Source organism: Saccoglossus kowalevskii, chromosome 22 (assembly GCF_978046115.1).
Source record: "Saccoglossus kowalevskii chromosome 22, keSacKowa6.1, whole genome shotgun sequence".
Lineage (NCBI taxonomy): Eukaryota > Metazoa > Hemichordata > Enteropneusta > Harrimaniidae > Saccoglossus > Saccoglossus kowalevskii.
This window is the reverse complement of record NC_140662.1, coordinates 12,059,117-12,077,324: the sequence shown is the minus strand read 5'-3', so window position 1 is coordinate 12,077,324 and position 18,208 is coordinate 12,059,117. Positions and strand designations below refer to the sequence as shown.

The window sequence follows — 18,208 nt, the reverse complement described above, 5'->3', positions numbered from 1 at the left end:
AACATTAGAGAAATATTTGAAACAAATAATGCTTCTGTATAGTTATTTCCCTCTGTCTTGTCTAGAAATGTGTGACAGAATATGTGTTTGTCACTTAGAAATGTCAAGAATTGATCAATTTATAGAGGGGAGCAGTTGTCATGTTGGTCACATCTGGGAATTGAGTCCTAAGTGATGATAACAAAACACTAAAATCCAAAGACCATGGGTAGATCCTTATTTGTAACAAATGACATGCTATGCCAATCTGTTGCATGTACTGGTAAAGACTCCTACTTTAGTAGAATGTGAACAACTGTTATACAACGGCGCCCTCTTGTGACAATATTTATACAATCAGTGTCTGCCCTCTAGTGGCAACTTTTCCAATTTTTTTTTTATTCTGTTTCGTTTATGAAAGTAATTGAGAATATTTGAGTTTTCTGCCAAAGTTTCTAAATATAAAGTGAAACACTCCACTGAAGCATGTCCAAATGCATAAACACGCTCATTTCAATGATGGGTGGATTGTCTTTGTGATCTTTCAATTGTTTTTAATTTTGCTTTTTCTGTTAATGAAAAGGATAAAAAAAATCATTTAATTACCAATTCAGTCAAAATTATTTCAATCCTCAAACATGTTTAATGCAAAATCCATAGAATATAAAATTTTCTAAAGTTCATTTATTTTGTAATCTTTATACAATCTTAAAAAATAAAATAAAAATGTTAAAAATATATTTGCATAATCTTATAACAAGTAAAATTTAATTTCATCTTCTTCAAAGAAATTTACATTTCACCCATCATAGATGAAGTTTAATCTGTACTTTCACTTACAAATTTTTTTTTTAATGAAGTCTGTTCAGGAAAAATCTACTTACAGGAAAGTTCTATATTTATAGATTTGTAAATATGCCGTCTCTAACACAAAAAAAAGCTGTTTTCAGAAAAAAAGAATTCAACTGTAGTATACTTGCCCGCTGAAATGAAAATACAATATAGAGAACAGTTTTCATGGCAAAAAAAATCAGTGAAAATATATTTCTCAAATAATATTGTTGTTTTTAGGTAGATTCTAATTATTTAATGTTAATTAATATGCCATATTTTCTCAATATGCATATGCTCAAAAAAAATCATATTTTAATGACTCTATCTATAATAAACTCATGATTTGGGGATATGTGCTATTCTGTCATAGATTTACTTTTAATGGAAAAATATGGAACTGTTCACTATTTTTTATGTATATATTAGAGTAAACTCCCAAGATCTTGAACACAATGTAATTCTAAAATGTGCTGAGCAAGCTCAAACATCCCTAAGCTGAAAGTCGGGTGTGTACCCTTAAAAGAAAAAAAACTGTGTGATTATTATGGTAAATAATCTGTTTTTCACTTTACATTGTAGGGGCATTGCAAGATTGCTGGGAACATAATTTTCAATTGGGAACCCAGCTTGTACACAAGCGCCTCTGTTACAATACTTCCCTAATCTTTTCTTTGATCACATTGTGTGTTGTGTTCCTGCATTCTAAAATAACAAAACTGTAAAAATTATTAAATTGTTCTCCAATAATATATATTATCCTAACAATCAGTACAAAAAAAAACCAAACGTTATAAAATTTACACCTATGATGGCGCTTGACTGTTAATTACAATAGTTTTCCATTTAAAATATCAACTTAGCATTAACATTAAGGGTGGTGGATAAAACACAAACACAACAACTGTAATCTTCTCATTTAGGGGGGGGGTTAAAAAGGATTTTTAATTATTGGATACAAAAATCTCACTATGTTTGTTGTTTTATTATATGGTTAATTCAATAATAGTTATATTTATTTCACACTTGGAAACATTCATTCAGGGAGGTGAGAGTAAGCTGATGATGTCTAATGAAAAAGATTACGTTTGCTGTGTGAATGTTTTAATCATTCACAGCCTTTCAAAATAATGAGGATATCAATTCATTAAAAATATTCTGTACATAAATATAAATCTATATGTATACAAATAGTCTAAATATTTCCGTGCTATTCCCGATCGCAAAAAAATAGACTTAGCTCAACAATAGCCTGAGTGTAAAGAATAGTTCAGCATTTCTTTACTCCACTGTGTAAATTAATAAAAACCTCAGATGAACCCCCTCTTCCATTACTTAAAACATTTGTCTCATTTTTACCTTACCCGTACCATCAAAGATGGAAGGAAAAGATATATTAGGGGAAACATTTCTGTCTGTCTGGCATTGTCGTTGTTGTAATCGTCGTTAATAATTGTTATTGTGGCACAATAACTTTACTAATTCTATTCCAAACTTTATCAAACTTGGTCACCTTATTCATCAGTATGAATGACAGATGTCCTGTATGAAAATATCATGCAAAAATTGAGAAAATCTGATAAAATATTTTGACTGTTTCTACTTGACTTATCACTGGTGATACACATACAAAGGTCACTTATCTCAGTGGAAATATGCATTGTTGTATGTGTTCAATGAAGCAAATCATTTATCTTGTAATAATATCCTTGGTAATGTATCTCCCAAATTCCATGGGATTACTAGACTGGGTTTCAATGCCAACTCATGGAGAGAGTTGTCGCACTGTCTGATACACATTTGCAAACCTACCAATAATGTCAAATTATCAATATAATAAGCACTCCTATGAATTGGGTGTTAAACTTCTGTATTAGTATTATTCAAAGTAATTCAGACATTTTAGTATAAAAACAAATGCCTCATCTCAGAAAAAAAGTGCTGCATTTAGACGTGTACAGAATTGTAAAACATGCAAGATAACAGAAAATCTTAGCTGGATTTTGTACAGGTATCTGTCAAAAATTAATGATTTAATAATATGAACTGCCTCATTATATTCATTGTACCACGACAGTATTATTTGTAAAGTAAAAAGCGCCCTTTCAGGTAACTATCATGTTGCAAGCTCTGCTTTGTATGCAAATCAACTTCGGCCTTGAAGTACGTTGTATGTACTAGTACCATGTTTCTAAAAAAGTTTGTTGGTGTCCAGTACAGAGAGAAGTCAACAGTACTGTTGCCTCCTGAGAATGTACATCTTCAAACACTGCATGTGAATGAGATATGTTGTTGTTTACAAACTAAAGTTTTACCCAGAATTCAGTATGATTCTTCTGTTTACTTTTCATATAATACAGTAGTCACACAATAAAGGTCTAAATGCAGCACTTTTTTCTGAGATGAGGCATTTGTTTTATACTAAAATATCTGAATTACTTTGAATAAAGCTAGAAATGATGTCCCTTAAAATAATTAAACAAATTAGTCACCAATGTTTTTGGAAGATATTTACATCAATCAAGGATATTCAGTAGACTGTTTCCCCGCTGTTGTATACATCTCAAAACCTGTTTGTATTCAAAATTAATTATGACAATGAATTTTCATATTGAAACAAACTATGATAAGAGAATAATATTATATAACAAAGGGCAAGGTCACCAGAGTACAACTATGTTTCAATGTGGTAATCTTCAAAGTATTTCCTTAAAATATCAAGTATGGTCTTGATATCCAACAAATATTTGTCCATTTGTTTAAAAAGAAGTTCATCATAATGAGGATCTTCATTGTCCTTGGAATTGACGGCCAAGCTGTCTAAGAAATTTCTGCGATTCACCAAAGCAATAAAACCGACCTGTGAAAATGAGAGAATTGAAAATAACTATATACTTCTAAAGTATATGTAAAAATGTGGTTTTATTTCACAACAATAAATTTTTCAAATCACAAGAAATCAGTAAAAAATTAATTGCTACTGATTGTGTTATGTAAATTAATTAATTAATTAATTGGAGAGAATTAAAACTCACCCTGAAAATTTTCTGGACGAACCAATTATGATAGGGAAGCAGAGTTTCGTCATAAGCCCTATCTGACAAGATAAATATAAAATACGTAAATTTCATATCACATGTATAACTTCACAGAATACCAAACACACACATGGTAAAATATAATGTAAATCATTTCAATTAACATGACAAATATACATAAACCTGAGGGAATGTGGGAAAATTTTGAAACAGTTGGATCTTTAAAGCGTCTTGTTACAGTGTAGAGCAGAGGGGGGGGGTATTTGTTGTGTTGTTGCTATGTTTTTGAAGGCAACTGGAGATAAATGTAATCATAAAATGCTCATAACCACAAGATGTGTTACTATGGTAACACCTTCACAAAATTTATTTTTTAATTATTATGATAAGAAGCAGGATCTCAATTCTCTAAATTGTAAAAGTATCAAGAAAACTTTAATAGGAATTTTGGCTGATTTCACCTAGTACTTTTTTTTTTTAGAGAGAAACTACTTTATTTGTGATAAAAAAAATCTAAATATATCTACTATAGATAATCACTTATTTAACATGACATGACTTATAATTAAATAAATGAAAAAATATTTTTAAGTTTTTTGACAAAATTTAAGTGTTCTGACAATTAGACTGTTCACACTCCTTGCATAATATTCTGGGAATAAAGCAAACAAGCCATAGAGCCATTTCCAGTAATTTGAGGTATTTGATTGTCACATGACATCATCTATATCACAGAGTAAAATTTAGGTATATTTCAGTGAATAATCATAATGCTACAGTAATTTCATAGCTACACTCACACAAATAAATGTTTACAAATATGGTGGATAGCAATCAGTTTTTTGACTTCTCCTAAAAGCAAGCAAATAAATTCAAATACTGTAAAATACTTTATTTTCGCTTGGAATTTATTTTCGCTGAAGGAATGATTCAGTGAAAATAAAATCCAGCGAATATACCTTTTTTCCTATATTTTACATTCAACTCGTTGAAAATCAGTGAAAATATATTCTGTACAAATCACCCAAAAAGTCTTTTCAGCGAAAATTAATTCCAGCTAAAATAAAGTATTTTACAGTATTGTCAAAATTATGCTTGGTCATAGTAAAAATCTTTTTAGGTTGATGGCATACATCATATAGTGTGTGTGACATAGGTAAAGACCAGCCTATGAAAATTTCTGATTACAATACTACTAAGGCAGATTTGGATTATCACACGATCTAAATCCTACTTTAAGCTAATAAACTTCCTCTTGTGTTTAGTGCTTAGCTCCTTTGTTAAGTACAACAACAAATATCCCATTCCTTAACTAGGAAAACATGAATACTTAATGGATTTAATTTATTTACATTATCACATGTAATATTAGGGATTGGGTTAGAGACATACTTTGGTATTACTTATTATTTTACTTTCTCTATTTTTAACACCTTGACTACTCTATTGACATTGGCTATTTATTTTTATTATTTAACTTTCGAACCAACTTGAGCTAACTGACAGACGTTCAAAACATGCACAGAATGACCAAAATGCACATGTTTCATACAAATTAAAAAAAAAGTTGGAAGCTGAAATTTTTTTTAGACAAGACCAATAATAGCCTGATGAGATCGTGTGAGTTGCACCATCAGCGGAGCTCCAAACCCAACACACGCCTGACAGAACGATGTAGTTTTTCACTTCCCTCAATGATTTTTTCTCGGTACCAAACAAATTGCAGGAACGTCAGATAGTGACAGCCATCAAAGGGTAACCATTAACTGCAGAGTTTATTTGTTTGTTGACATAATGTGTGATAAGCTGCTGACAAATTTTCACCCAATGTTTATCATCTTGTTGAAAACAGTCTGTGATTTTTGCCGACAATGCAAACACGGCTTTGATTGACGGTGTTACCATGACCACCAAAATGAACAGACATTGAAACTCATTGCAAGAAGGCGTGAACTTTACGAATTCGCAGTATTGATCTTGCCGACGAGACATACGCTATTCTGTCAGGTGTTAGTGAGGTCTGATGCTATTTGGTCGATGAGGGCCTACTCACACCTACATGAAAGGTTTGAGCATTAATAGAAGAGAAGAATGCACAAATGTGCATTTTTGATGACATTGTCTTTTCACATTGATGACAATTTTGTGGCTTATAATTTATGTCGCATCATAAGATAACAAATCTTAGTTTATAAAAAGTACTCACTTGCCGCTTCATGTAATTCTATACCAGATTCTATATATTTCATCAATTGATACAGAAATTCCATTGATCTGAAAATCACACATACATTAAAATTAGGGTGAAACAAATATTCAGGTTTCTGGTCAAATAATAAGTCAGTTAACATTTTGTTATTGTTCTGTAAGTGATAAATTCAAATATAAGTTCAAGATTAACAGACAATTTAAATAATAAATTACTAAAATATTCATGCGATGACTCGTTTTTTTATTTTTTTGTATTAAAGGGCAATGGTCGTTGTGCCACGCATGTACGAGATATATAAACAAAGATGGCGACTTTGACTGTTGCGCAGCCCAACGAGTACAAATTAAAACATTACCAAGTGTAATTAGGTATTTTTTAGGTGATTGGAAGGTATCGAAGGAGTCACCGGCGGTAATTACTGCAAATCGTGCTCAGGTCAAAACTCATACTTGTGATTTTCACTAGAAGAGGGCATTGGATTGTGGGAAAATCAATGTTTATCAACACAAACACTTGTGCGATGCGATGACCACTGACAGTTATAAGATTATTTAATATCTATACTACGAAGTATTAAAGTTCAATGTTTATCATTTAATAAAAATGTTTTCATATACATGTATTAAAGATTTGAATTGACAAAACATCTTCTGAAACAAAAAAACAATCATTTCCATACTCTTCTGTATATGGCACACTTCACAAAAATGTGAGATGTTCCTGTTTTAAACTGACGCAAACAATGACAAGAAACAATCCTATTTATTTGGTCTTGTACAAGATAGTTTATTCCGAAACACTGATACACAAAATCAACTGAAAAATTCTGAAAGTTACATTTCAGAATTTAGAATATAGTCTGAATGAATGACCATTATGAGCAAAAACAGATATTTAAAGCGGGAAGGTCGTCACCTGTACACATGCAGGAATTGAGAACCAATCGATGATAACAACACTCGCTAATAACGCAAAGCCTCATGGATAGACGCTTGTTTATAAACAATGACACGCTATGGCCATCTGGCGCATGCGTAGGTGACGACTCCCCCGCTTTAAAATTGTTATTCCTACCTTTTCAGGAATCTGATCCCTTTTGTAGCAACTTGATCGTCTTCTTTCATTTCAAACTCAACGTTAATAAGACGTTGCAAATTGGTGTATAATTCTGGATTTTCATTATATCGAGTTCTGATTCTCTGAAAATATAAACAAAATTGTAATAATAAATTTTTTGAAAATAAAATCTGCTTGAAATTTTTAATGTAATACTTATAACGACTTAATTTTCCCTGCTAGAAAATTTAGCGATTTGAGGATTTTACGACATTCATGAGGGCAAAAGTTTCAAAAATACTTGTCACTCCATTCATATGTTGTATGACCACAAAAATATCCTCTGCTACAAAATATGCCTCTTGAGAAATTTACATGATTTGCAGTATTTGTAATGGATATCATGTTTTGACATACACAATTAGACTGTCGACAGTCTTCGGGCCTAATTTGTTAGTACCGGTATACTAAAATATACTAATCATTCTCTGTTCAGTACCGATGGAAAACCACTTAATGTTGCGTGAGGGCATTTACAAGCGACATTTCTCGCAAACATTTCGATTTAGTATACTAAGAAATCAGACCTTAAGACTGTCGACAGTCTAATACTGATTAAGTTAATTTACTAATGATAATTACCAGGTAGTGTTGTTTTTTTTCATTTGAAATTTTTTTGTATACAAAGATGCATGATTTGGCAAATTACTTATTTAATTACATTTTCAGTTTATTATTTTTAGCCTGTATATTAATTATTAAAAACGCAGTGGTCAATATGCCATGCAAGCTCTATGGAAACCAGATGGCGAGTATTTAACAGATCAACCTGTAAAAAAAAAGATGTTACAAACTAGGCAATTCCTAGGATGGATGAAATGCATTAATGATTACCGGTATTTCAATTAAATTTAGTATTTAGTACACATCGTATCCAGATTGGAACAATTCAATGTTCATGCATATTACTGGGCGAACTCATTGGATTATGGAACATAGTAGAATAGCTGGAATATAACCATGTCAGGAATATGATATTTTAACATTAAAATGATTGACATTTGTATCTGATCGTCAAACAAGTACTTGTCCATATTGAGAGATATTGCTCTGGAACAGCATTCAAAATCAGTCATTTTGAATACATTTATATATATAACATGATGTATAACGAATATATAAAATTTGAATATAATCAGTCAAAGCATTTAAGAGATATGGCTCTAGAACCCCAATCATTAAAGCAGAATGGCCGTCAGTCAGCCATTTTGAATCCAATCTGAAAAATAAAATGACGTGCATCAGGAACCCGTGTAATGTATGTACCAAGTTTGAACGAAATCCATCCATAAATGCCAGAAATGCTTGATATATAATGATTTTTTAGCACAAAAATGACCACCATTTGGGTATTTTGAATAGGATCATCAAACCAATATATCTGTCTATCTATGACATCATGTATAATGAATATTTCAAATTTGAATATAATCAGTGAAAGCAAGTCAGAGATATGGCACGAGAGCCACAATCATTAAAACAAAATGGCCGCCAGTCAGCCATTTTGAATCTTATCTAAAAAACAAAGTTATTTGCATCAAGGTCCCATATCTCGTCTAATGTATATACCAAGTTTGAACAAAATCCATCTGTAAACAGCCGAGAAATGCTTGATTTTTAGGATTTTTTAGCACAAAAATGGCCACCATTCGGCCTTCTTGAATCAGATCCTGAAACAAAATGATGTGCATCAAGGTCCTATAATGTCTAATGTATATACCAAGTTTGAACAAAATCCATCTGTAAACAGCCGAGAAATGCTTGATTTTGAAAATTTTTAGCTCAAAAATGGCCGCCATTCGGCCATCTTGAATCAGATCGTGAAACAAATTGATGTGCACATGTATAATATCATGTATGATGTATGTGTTAAGTTTGATTGTGATTGGTCCAGGCATTTCTAAGATACAGGTCCGGACGCACGCACAGACGCACGCACGGAGGTCAAAACATACATGTAAGTCCCCGTTTTTGGACTGTATCCGAACAGGGACTAAAAATTAATGTTTATCAACACAAATCGCACATAGGCGTAGCATCATTGTCACATACAATGCATATATCAATCGTCAGCACAGCATACTCAAGCTTACAATATACTGTTAAAACTTTATTTTCGCTTGAAATTAATTTTCACAGAAGGAATAATTCAGTGAAAATGAAATCTTGTTATTTACATTCAACTTGTCAAAAATCAGTGAAAATAAAATCCATACAAAACACCCAAAATGGCGAAAATTAATTCCAGGTGAAATAAAGTGTATTTGACATGCAATGTAAACATACCTACATAAAATTGATTAATCCAAATGTCAGACCTTGGCTGATTAATACAGTTGATGATTTATTAACCAATAATAAAAGTGTATTAACTTTTATCAAACTAGTAGCCTATATATGACCACCATGATTACAAATGTTTCATTAATTATTACACACTTTATTAAGCAGACAGGGCCTAAGATACATACTTCAAAGTTCAGCACCAAGTCACTCCTTGCTTTTCCAAATGCACGACCAAAGTGATCTGCAAAAAAAGCAAAACTTGTATGACATACAAATATGATATGATTTAATACAAGTGTCATAATGTTATAGATAAAAATTAATAAGGTTTGTGCTGAATTCAAATATTTCACTATAATGAGTAATTAGTACTGCACATATTTGCAGTGCATTATGGGGAAACAAACATTCTACTGTATATTAACAAGCAGCCTGTCGGCTGAGATAGCTCCATTATTGCACATTTCAATTAAAGAATTGAAGATATCATTAGAAAATAAATAATATGTATAGTATCAAAGCGATCAAACTATCTGTTTTCAACAAGAAGTAAAAAATATCACTTTTTACCAAAAAAGACAAAAATAATCATTAAAATTAGAGATTTGAAGATATCATTACAAAATGAACAAATCTGAGAAAGGTCTACATGTAGTACCTATATATGTTCTATCAAAGCAATCGGACTTGCGGTTTTTAACAAGTCAAAATTATTATTTTTACCAGAAATGACAAAAATATTCACCAAAATTAGAGAATTGAAAATATCATAATGAAATGAACAAATCTGAGAGATGTTTACACGTAGTACCCATATATGTTATATCAAAGCAATCAGTCTTGCAGTTTTTGAAGATATCAACACAAAATGAAGATATCAACACAAAATGAACAAATCTGAGAGAGGACCACATGTAGTGCCTATATATATAATATCAAAGCAATAGGACTTGCGGTTTTTAACAAGAAGTCAATAATATCACTTTTTACCCCAAATGACAAAAATATTCACCAAATTTAGGGAATTGAAGATATCATCACGAAATAAACAAATCTAAGAGAGGCCTACCCAAGGTACGGTACATATACACCAAGTATCAAAGCAGTTTTTCAAAAACAAGTCAAAAAGTAAAAAGTTGACGCGGCCGATGTACGATAATGAGTCTGGAACTTACTACAAATTTCTAGAATGTTCCATTACCTTCTATTGCCTCCTACAGTGTTCTATTACCGATTCAACCAGTTTCTAAACAAAATCTAGAATATTCCACCCAGACACAGTACGGTTCTAGAACATTCTCAGTGACACGGAAGTGGTAAATAAGTCGTATGCGACAGACGGACGTCGACGGACATAAGATAAGCTCCGCTCATCAACAGAAGAGCTAAAAAAGTGTAGAAAATTTGAGCGAGAAAGTTTGGTATTGAAAAGGCTAAGGCCTATTTATAGTGCACACTGCCTACTGTTTGCCATTGGTCAATCTCCAACCTGTCATTTGATGCCATTTTTTTTGGATGAAAATGTGACATGCAACTTGTGATGAGTCACCAGGCTGTACACTTATTGGCTGGTGTGGAACAGACAAGATAATCCCAGAAAATTTGAAATCTGATGAATTCTGGTTTTCCTTATCTGAAGATATTTTGTTACCGGTACATCAATTTTGAATGAAATACAACCAAATTTAAACTTACCACACAACGGTAAAAAATCTTCATTTGCCTGAAGGAATGACTTCACAGGAATTGCGTCTTGAATACCAAGTTCAGGATCCTCAAATAACACAACATCTCCAAAACTGCAACAAATTAGTATTCATATAATTTCTTCAATTTTTATATTATAAAAATTATAATGTATTTTTAGTTTTCAATTATATTTGAAGAGGTTTTTAAGAGACCTTAGTAATTCAATGATTTGCTCAGCATCATGAACAAAATACAAATGTTTCCAAATCAAAATTATTACAAGTTTTTCACTTATTATATATTAAAGCGCAGTGGTTGCAGCACAGTGCGTCTTCAAATTTCATGTAAACGAACAACATACATATGTCACATGTTGCTATGACTCCCATATCAAACAGGACGTGGTGCGACAACCACTGCCCTTCAATGTTATACGTGTGGCACCAAAAACGATAGAATTCACAGAATCTATGGTACATTAGTTCAAAAACTTGTCAACAAATTTTGAAATATTTCACAAACGTCGAACGCTTTCCAGCTTATTGACATCGTATTTTCTTTGTTTACAATTGATGCAGAGACAGGTACTATAGCGTAAGATGGAAATAGAAACCAGTCTCTAAATGCATCGGCGTCTATTCTAGAGAAAAGATGTATAATAATACAGTACAGAATGCTATTGACCTCCACACTATGTTGTTCCATTATACAATCTCAGTGACGCCGTTGAGCATACATTGCTGTGTCCTCATGGTAGCATCATGATATATTCATACTTAAATTGTTGGGACAAAAAACTTACGTGCTCTCAACTTGCGTGAAAAAGGTCTCGATCTCTCTGTGGTTACCATTCTCATCCATCTCCAAGGCAACATCAATGTTATTCTCTTTTGCATCTCCATCATGCGTCTCCTCAACTATTTCATCTCTAACTGACACATTATCTTTCGATTCTGCATTTCCGCCATCATTGTGTTCACTTTCTTCCATCCTCTCTTCGTCACCATTGTTATTTTCATCTCTATTTTCCTCCCTTGCCGCTTCCTCACTTTCCTCCACATCATCATAATCCTCGGGAACTTCAATATGCTTATTGGGCGGTTTTCGTTCAAAAAGCTCTTTTTTAATATTTTCCACAAGGCGAGATGCTTTTTTTGGCATATCACTGTTTAACTCGTTCCTTTCATTCTCCTTAATGTCTGTTTTTGGTAGTTCCACAATTCTGTTCCTCTCATCATATTTTTCATTCCCTGTTATTTTTTCATTTTCTGGCTGTTCATAAATAATATTTCCTGAGGTTTGTTTTTCCCTCATTTTCCCAGAATGCACTGTGAGCTGCTGCTGCATGCTATAGATAGATATAAAAGTATAAAAAAATGAACGTCAAAGAAATGAAAGTAAAAGTTTGAGTAAAAGTCTCTGAGGAATTTAGTAAACTCATTTTGCTGCTTTAAAGGGTGGCAGTCGTTGCGCCACGCATGCACAAGATTTATGGGTCTCATATAAACAAAGATGGCGACTTCAACGCAGATCAACGAGTACTAACTGAGACGTTTCCAGGCTTTCATTCATTTAGTAATTTTAGGTGATTGAAAGGTATTGAAGGAGTCGCCGGTGGTATTCAGTGCTTGTCATGCACAGGTTAAACCTCATACTTATGATTTCCATTTGAAGAGCACATTGGATTGTGGGAAAATCAATGTTTATAAACCGTGACGACCACCGCGCTTTAATTTATTGCACAAATTTTGTAGTCACTCAGGGGTTAGTACACTGACATTGACAAAAGGTTCCCATGAACATAGCCTTATAAGTCCAGGTACTCTGAGTACACTCAAGAATGAGTTGATAAATCACTATGCAACTGCATGGTCGGCACAGAATTCTATGTGATCACTGATTGGCTGTCTCCATGACTTCAGTGCATTACCATAGGACCTCATATGAGCAGATGCACCCCATATGTAAGGCTCACCCCCATCACTGCAGACAGATGCACTCATAGATTTTTCTAAAGCTTAGATGACATCTTGTGGTCATCAAATTCAAAACCAGCAAAGACTAAACGGTTTACATTGCATACATTAATCTATCAATTGCTACCGATACACTTTATAATGTAAATTATTAATTATTCACTCGTTTTTAATTTTGCTATTTCTGTTGGTAAGTAAAATCTGTTAAATTAAACCCACATGAACATATAAAATAACAATAGAATTTATAAAATAGTGAAATTAAATGCCAGTGAAGCAAAATGGTTTTACAGTACCGGTATATTCAAAAAGTCAAGATGAAAAAAAAGAATAATAAACTACCATAATCTAAGTTAACTGATGAAACATCATTTACATACATGAAAATAACATCAAAATCCAGCTTATTTTTTGTTTCAAGCAAGAAAAAAACAAAAACATAAATTATGCGCTTAAACACAGTAAACAGAATAATCAGTGCCCTGTATCTAGTAAATATCAATATTTCATAAACATGTAAAAACAACATTGACATCTTCACAAAGACATTATGAATAATGGCAACTATTAATCATCAATAGCACCAGATATGTACTGGTTAGAAGAAATTAATCATCAGAGTTCAATGACATTGCTGTCAAATCAGTAGAAACAGAAGATTTCAAGGGGCATATATAACAAATATATTCCACACCTATATCAGCAGAGATCAAACATTAAAAAACCACAATATTTCCTCCCTAAAAATTTAATTCAACATTTTTCAAAATTTTAATGATATTTCTATAATTTGTTTGTTAATTTTCCAAAAAATTAGCATAATTACCCATTTGGAACAGATTTTGATCAACATTTGCAAAATATATTGTCAATTACCTGTCAACAATTCGACATATTTACACAAACTAATATAACATAAAAATGTCTAGACTACCAGTAATCAGAAAAATAGTACTCAACAATATTTTTAAACAAATTAAGTAATCAGTTTTTCTAATCTCACTACATCCAGAGCAATCTTGACAACAGAATCTCTGTGGTTGTTCAGTGTAAATGGATTAGACGTGATATTGCCTATGATTGGTTATCTCACCTCAACACCTAACCATCAAACCAATCACGGAACTCCTTACTTGAAAAAAACAAACATTTGCTAGGTTTGATAACTAATAATCGATAATAATTTGACTAAATTCTGATCAGTATTTTCTTAAAGTTGATATTCTTAGGAATCTTCTAGAAGAACATGGAGAGAAAGGTCACGCAGGTCAAAGTTCAAATTGGTATTTGATGTTTAAAGGACAACGTACTAATGATTTTTGTCTGATAACAGGGCAAGGCCGGGGATGTGTACAATAATGAACAAGACGTGGTCAAGCCCATTATTAAGCCTTGCTAACACAAACATGGGCAGTATAGAGCTCTTTATTTCTATTTTAATACAATGGACTGAATATGAAATTGAATATACATGCAGTGGTTGCTTGAGAAAAAGTATTTAGACAATATCGTCACAGTGTGGACACTTGTGTTTCAGATAGATATAGAAGTTCACGAGCAAACAATATGCGAACATACGCACATACTGTAGGTACATTTCATTCAAGATTAAAACGAACAGGATTTCTTAACCCAAAAGGTTTGTAGTTAGTTGATCCATACAAATTTCGGAAAATTATGGAATATTGCTGAATCATGCACAGTTTTGTTTGAATGTTCGTCCATTGACCTCAATCACTGCCGAGATATCAGATATCTGATAAAACCACTGCACATGGTACTGCTCAGCCAATGAGAATGCAGCATTTCAATAACGGACCGCATACAGTATTATAAAATCATATAATAAGATATTTAAAATTTCAATTTTTAAAAACATATTATAATGATTCAGGAATATGAAATATTGATAATTATTAAATATTTAATAATCATTTGTTAGAATATGATTTCATATCTTTTATATAACAATGTTAAATGAAAACAATTTAAGATTTATAAGAAACAGTGTTTATACATTGATATAGGTATGTAAATCACACAAAAAAGAAGTAAGTCACCATGTTTATTAGGCCACCATTGTATGGTAATACTTCTCTACACAATGAATGTACAAACTATTTATAAATGTTGTCTACAGTATGTCTATATATGCTTTGTCTCATTGTTTTGTCTTCAAAGCTGAATTCCCACTTTGTATGCTTCTTAAAGTAAAATGTAAAAATGACTCCTGTAAACAGTCCATTTTTTAAAAAATTTTGAACCAAATATGAAAATATTTTCTATTCGTGAGGACATTTGGGCAAAATTATTTTTTATGAAAAAAAATTATGTATGTTTTTTTTTTTCTTTTTGCGAAAGGTGGTAAAAGATGTTTATATGCACAAAGTAATTACGATAGGTAATTTAAAAAGTTTGTATGGCAAGTTCTTATAATGGACGATATTGACATACAATAGTTTCATCACTTTACATAGAACAATGAAGTTTAGGATATTACCTGTAAACTTGAGGCTCGTGCATGGCTTTCATGCTGTGCCTCGGTGACCGTACATGTGACGTTTCCCATAGTATGAATACAGTTGACGCTAACAGGCAGCACAGCACGATGAGAGATTTCCAGCTGAATAACATTATAAATAAGATAAAAATAAAGGAATTATATAGCTACATCAATTTACACCTAGTACTGTAAAGTTCACTATTGCATTGTTAGACATTGGTACATTTATCATATATTTGCCCCTGGTATCAGCCACTAAAAAATAATTCATTGTTATAGCCACAAAGAAAACTATAGCCACACAAACAGTTTTTGTTGTTACAATATTAGAACTGGTGGCTCTGAGAGTTTAATAAGGACAATTCACATACTGTAAAATACTTTTAGCTGGAATTAATTCTCGCTGAAAAGACTTTTTGGGTGTTTTATATGGAATTTATTTTCACTGATTTCTGACGAGTTGAATGTAAAATATAGAAAAAAGGTATATTCGCTGGATTTTATTTTCACTGAATTATTATTTCAGCGAAAATTAATTTCAAATTAATTATATCATTTGATCAAAGTTGTTAAACACTCTCCTTGCTCATACTTTAATACTAATATCCAGGGTCAACATTATGATTACTCATGAGCAATGACAGACATCATAAGATAAAAAAATTGCAAAAACAAATTTTTTTTTTTCTAAATCCCTAAAAAAACTAATTATTTTGAAATTCAACATCAATGGTCTTGAGATAATTAATATTTGAAAAAAAAAGACAAATACACTGCTTTCATAAAACAAAGGAACAGAAGAAGTTGAACTTAGTTCACTGGTCCAAGGTACAAAAGATATGCTATTATTATTGAACTAAGCATCATAGTTTTAAGCATGTGTCGTACACGTGCTATAGATCTAGAGTTGAAACCCGCACTAGAGGTCTTTCACCCTCTTCATTTCGGACGTGGAGGTTAAGATCCAGATTCTCCATAGGGTTGAGACATTTGAAATCACGGGGGTGGCTATTTTTGCGGTGTTAATCTGATGATCTGTACATTTTCTGAATGTTCCAGTATATATTCCTGCATGCAATTTTTTGGCAAAATTTGTTGTCAAAAAATCTTCCGGCGACCCACCGCGATTTCAAATGCTCGATCCTATCTGTTATATACGTGTTCCTTGAATGATTCGTCCCAGGTTCGTCGCATATGTATCTAACCAGGGGGGCTTTGTGACGTACCGGGTAACACATAAGCGCGATTCTAAGTAGCTGTGGAATCATAGCTCCCTGAGGGCCGTTTTTTGTCGTCGGTATCTGGCTGGCCCGCAGATATTCGACTGACAAGGCAGCTAGATCCGGAGATGAGTTAAGTTTTAAGTTGTGTGTATAGTAATCAAATGAGCTATGTGTACACGCGCTTAATTTGGGACTAGGCACTCATGACCGAGTCCAGTGAATAAATGTGAAGCAACTTGCAGTACGAGTCAACGGGACACGAGTGAACTTCACAGTAAATAAAATATGGACCATAATACCGTCATACTAATTTAAAGACTCTATAATCAGAGATCATCTCATCAATATAAACCATTGGTCTAATAATACCATTTTATGCACATACCCATAATCGGATGTCAGATAAAACGATTTGAACTTTAAATTAAACTATAATTATTAAATCGCTTTACCGACGAGCCATGATCGAAGTGCAGTATAAGCGTCGTCTGGAGTCAAGTCTGTAACAATGTCTCTTGCATTGATTCCATACTGTCATCTCCGAGCTCTGTGACGGAATATGCAACACTGGCCAAAGGGCATAGAACCCAATGAATGAAAGCGAGTTTGCAGCGAAGAACAAACAGCGGGGTAGACTTATTGTATGCTAATGAGCTCAACCTTCTTGACATTTACAGACTGGCCTTGGCTTTTTTTTACATAGCGCCACCAGCGGTAGAAATTGCACATTTCAAGCCGATACCGGTAATGCTAATGATGGGCACATAATGGTTTTCAGAATAGATTAGCCATTAGCTATTCAGAAACAGGGCCGTAGCTAGCTTTTTTTCACTAGGGGGGCAGCAAATGCATTTTTTAATTGCGTATAAATGTATGAAGGCGTAGAGGTGTACAGTTGCACCATAAGTTAATGGCTATGGGGGGGGGGTTATATATATCTATTTTTAATAATAAAATCATCTTGATATATTTTATGAATATATACAAAACACTTTTGTTCTATCTTTATATAGGAGTAACATTAATGTAATGTACAGGACTGATTAATACAATTGATAGTTGTAAAATACACAGTTTATGTTTACAACTTTGGCGATAGCACTGAGTCTATCTTGAGCCATGCTACATCGTGTCCATAACTTCACCCGCCGAAGTGCAGAAAAAGAACGTTCACATGACACGCTTCCGATAGGTGTTGTAAAGAACATTGTGAGAATTCTGTAGATGGCTGGGAAATAGTTGACATCACAAACAGCAAGAGATGAAGCAGCATCATTATCTCAATTAGTGTATCACTGAACTTTGTTATCCACTTCTCAATTTCAGTATTCAAAAAATCATCCCTTTGTTGTTAT

At 32.7% G+C, this 18,208-nt stretch overlaps 1 protein-coding gene across 1 annotated transcript; it reads right to left on the bottom strand.

Moving 5' to 3' along the window:
* Positions 1–648: 648 nt before the first annotated feature.
* Positions 649–17,481, bottom strand: LOC102807867 (putative protein PLEKHA9). Its single transcript, XM_006815770.3, has 9 exons — positions 17,306–17,481; positions 15,628–15,750; positions 11,954–12,499; positions 11,158–11,261; positions 9,648–9,703; positions 7,135–7,259; positions 6,055–6,122; positions 3,846–3,907; positions 649–3,670 (listed from the first exon to the last, which is right to left on the bottom strand). The coding sequence occupies exons 1-9, from the start codon at positions 17,389–17,391 to the stop codon at positions 3,485–3,487; spliced, it is 1,356 nt and encodes a 451-aa protein (XP_006815833.2). The 5' UTR covers positions 17,392–17,481; the 3' UTR covers positions 649–3,484.
* Between the last annotated feature and the right edge of the window lie 727 nt (positions 17,482–18,208).

Coding starts and splice junctions, on each gene's coding strand:
- LOC102807867 (XM_006815770.3), bottom strand. CDS start 17,391: ATGACAGTATGGAATCAATGCAAGAGACATTGTTACAGACTTGACTCC. Junction 15,751..17,305: donor ACTTCGATCATGGCTCGTCG/GTAAAGCGATTT, acceptor AATGTTATTCAG/CTGGAAATCTCTCATCGTGC. Junction 3,671..3,845: donor TCGTCCAGAAAATTTTCAGG/GTGAGTTTTAAT, acceptor TCATTTTCACAG/GTCGGTTTTATTGCTTTGGT.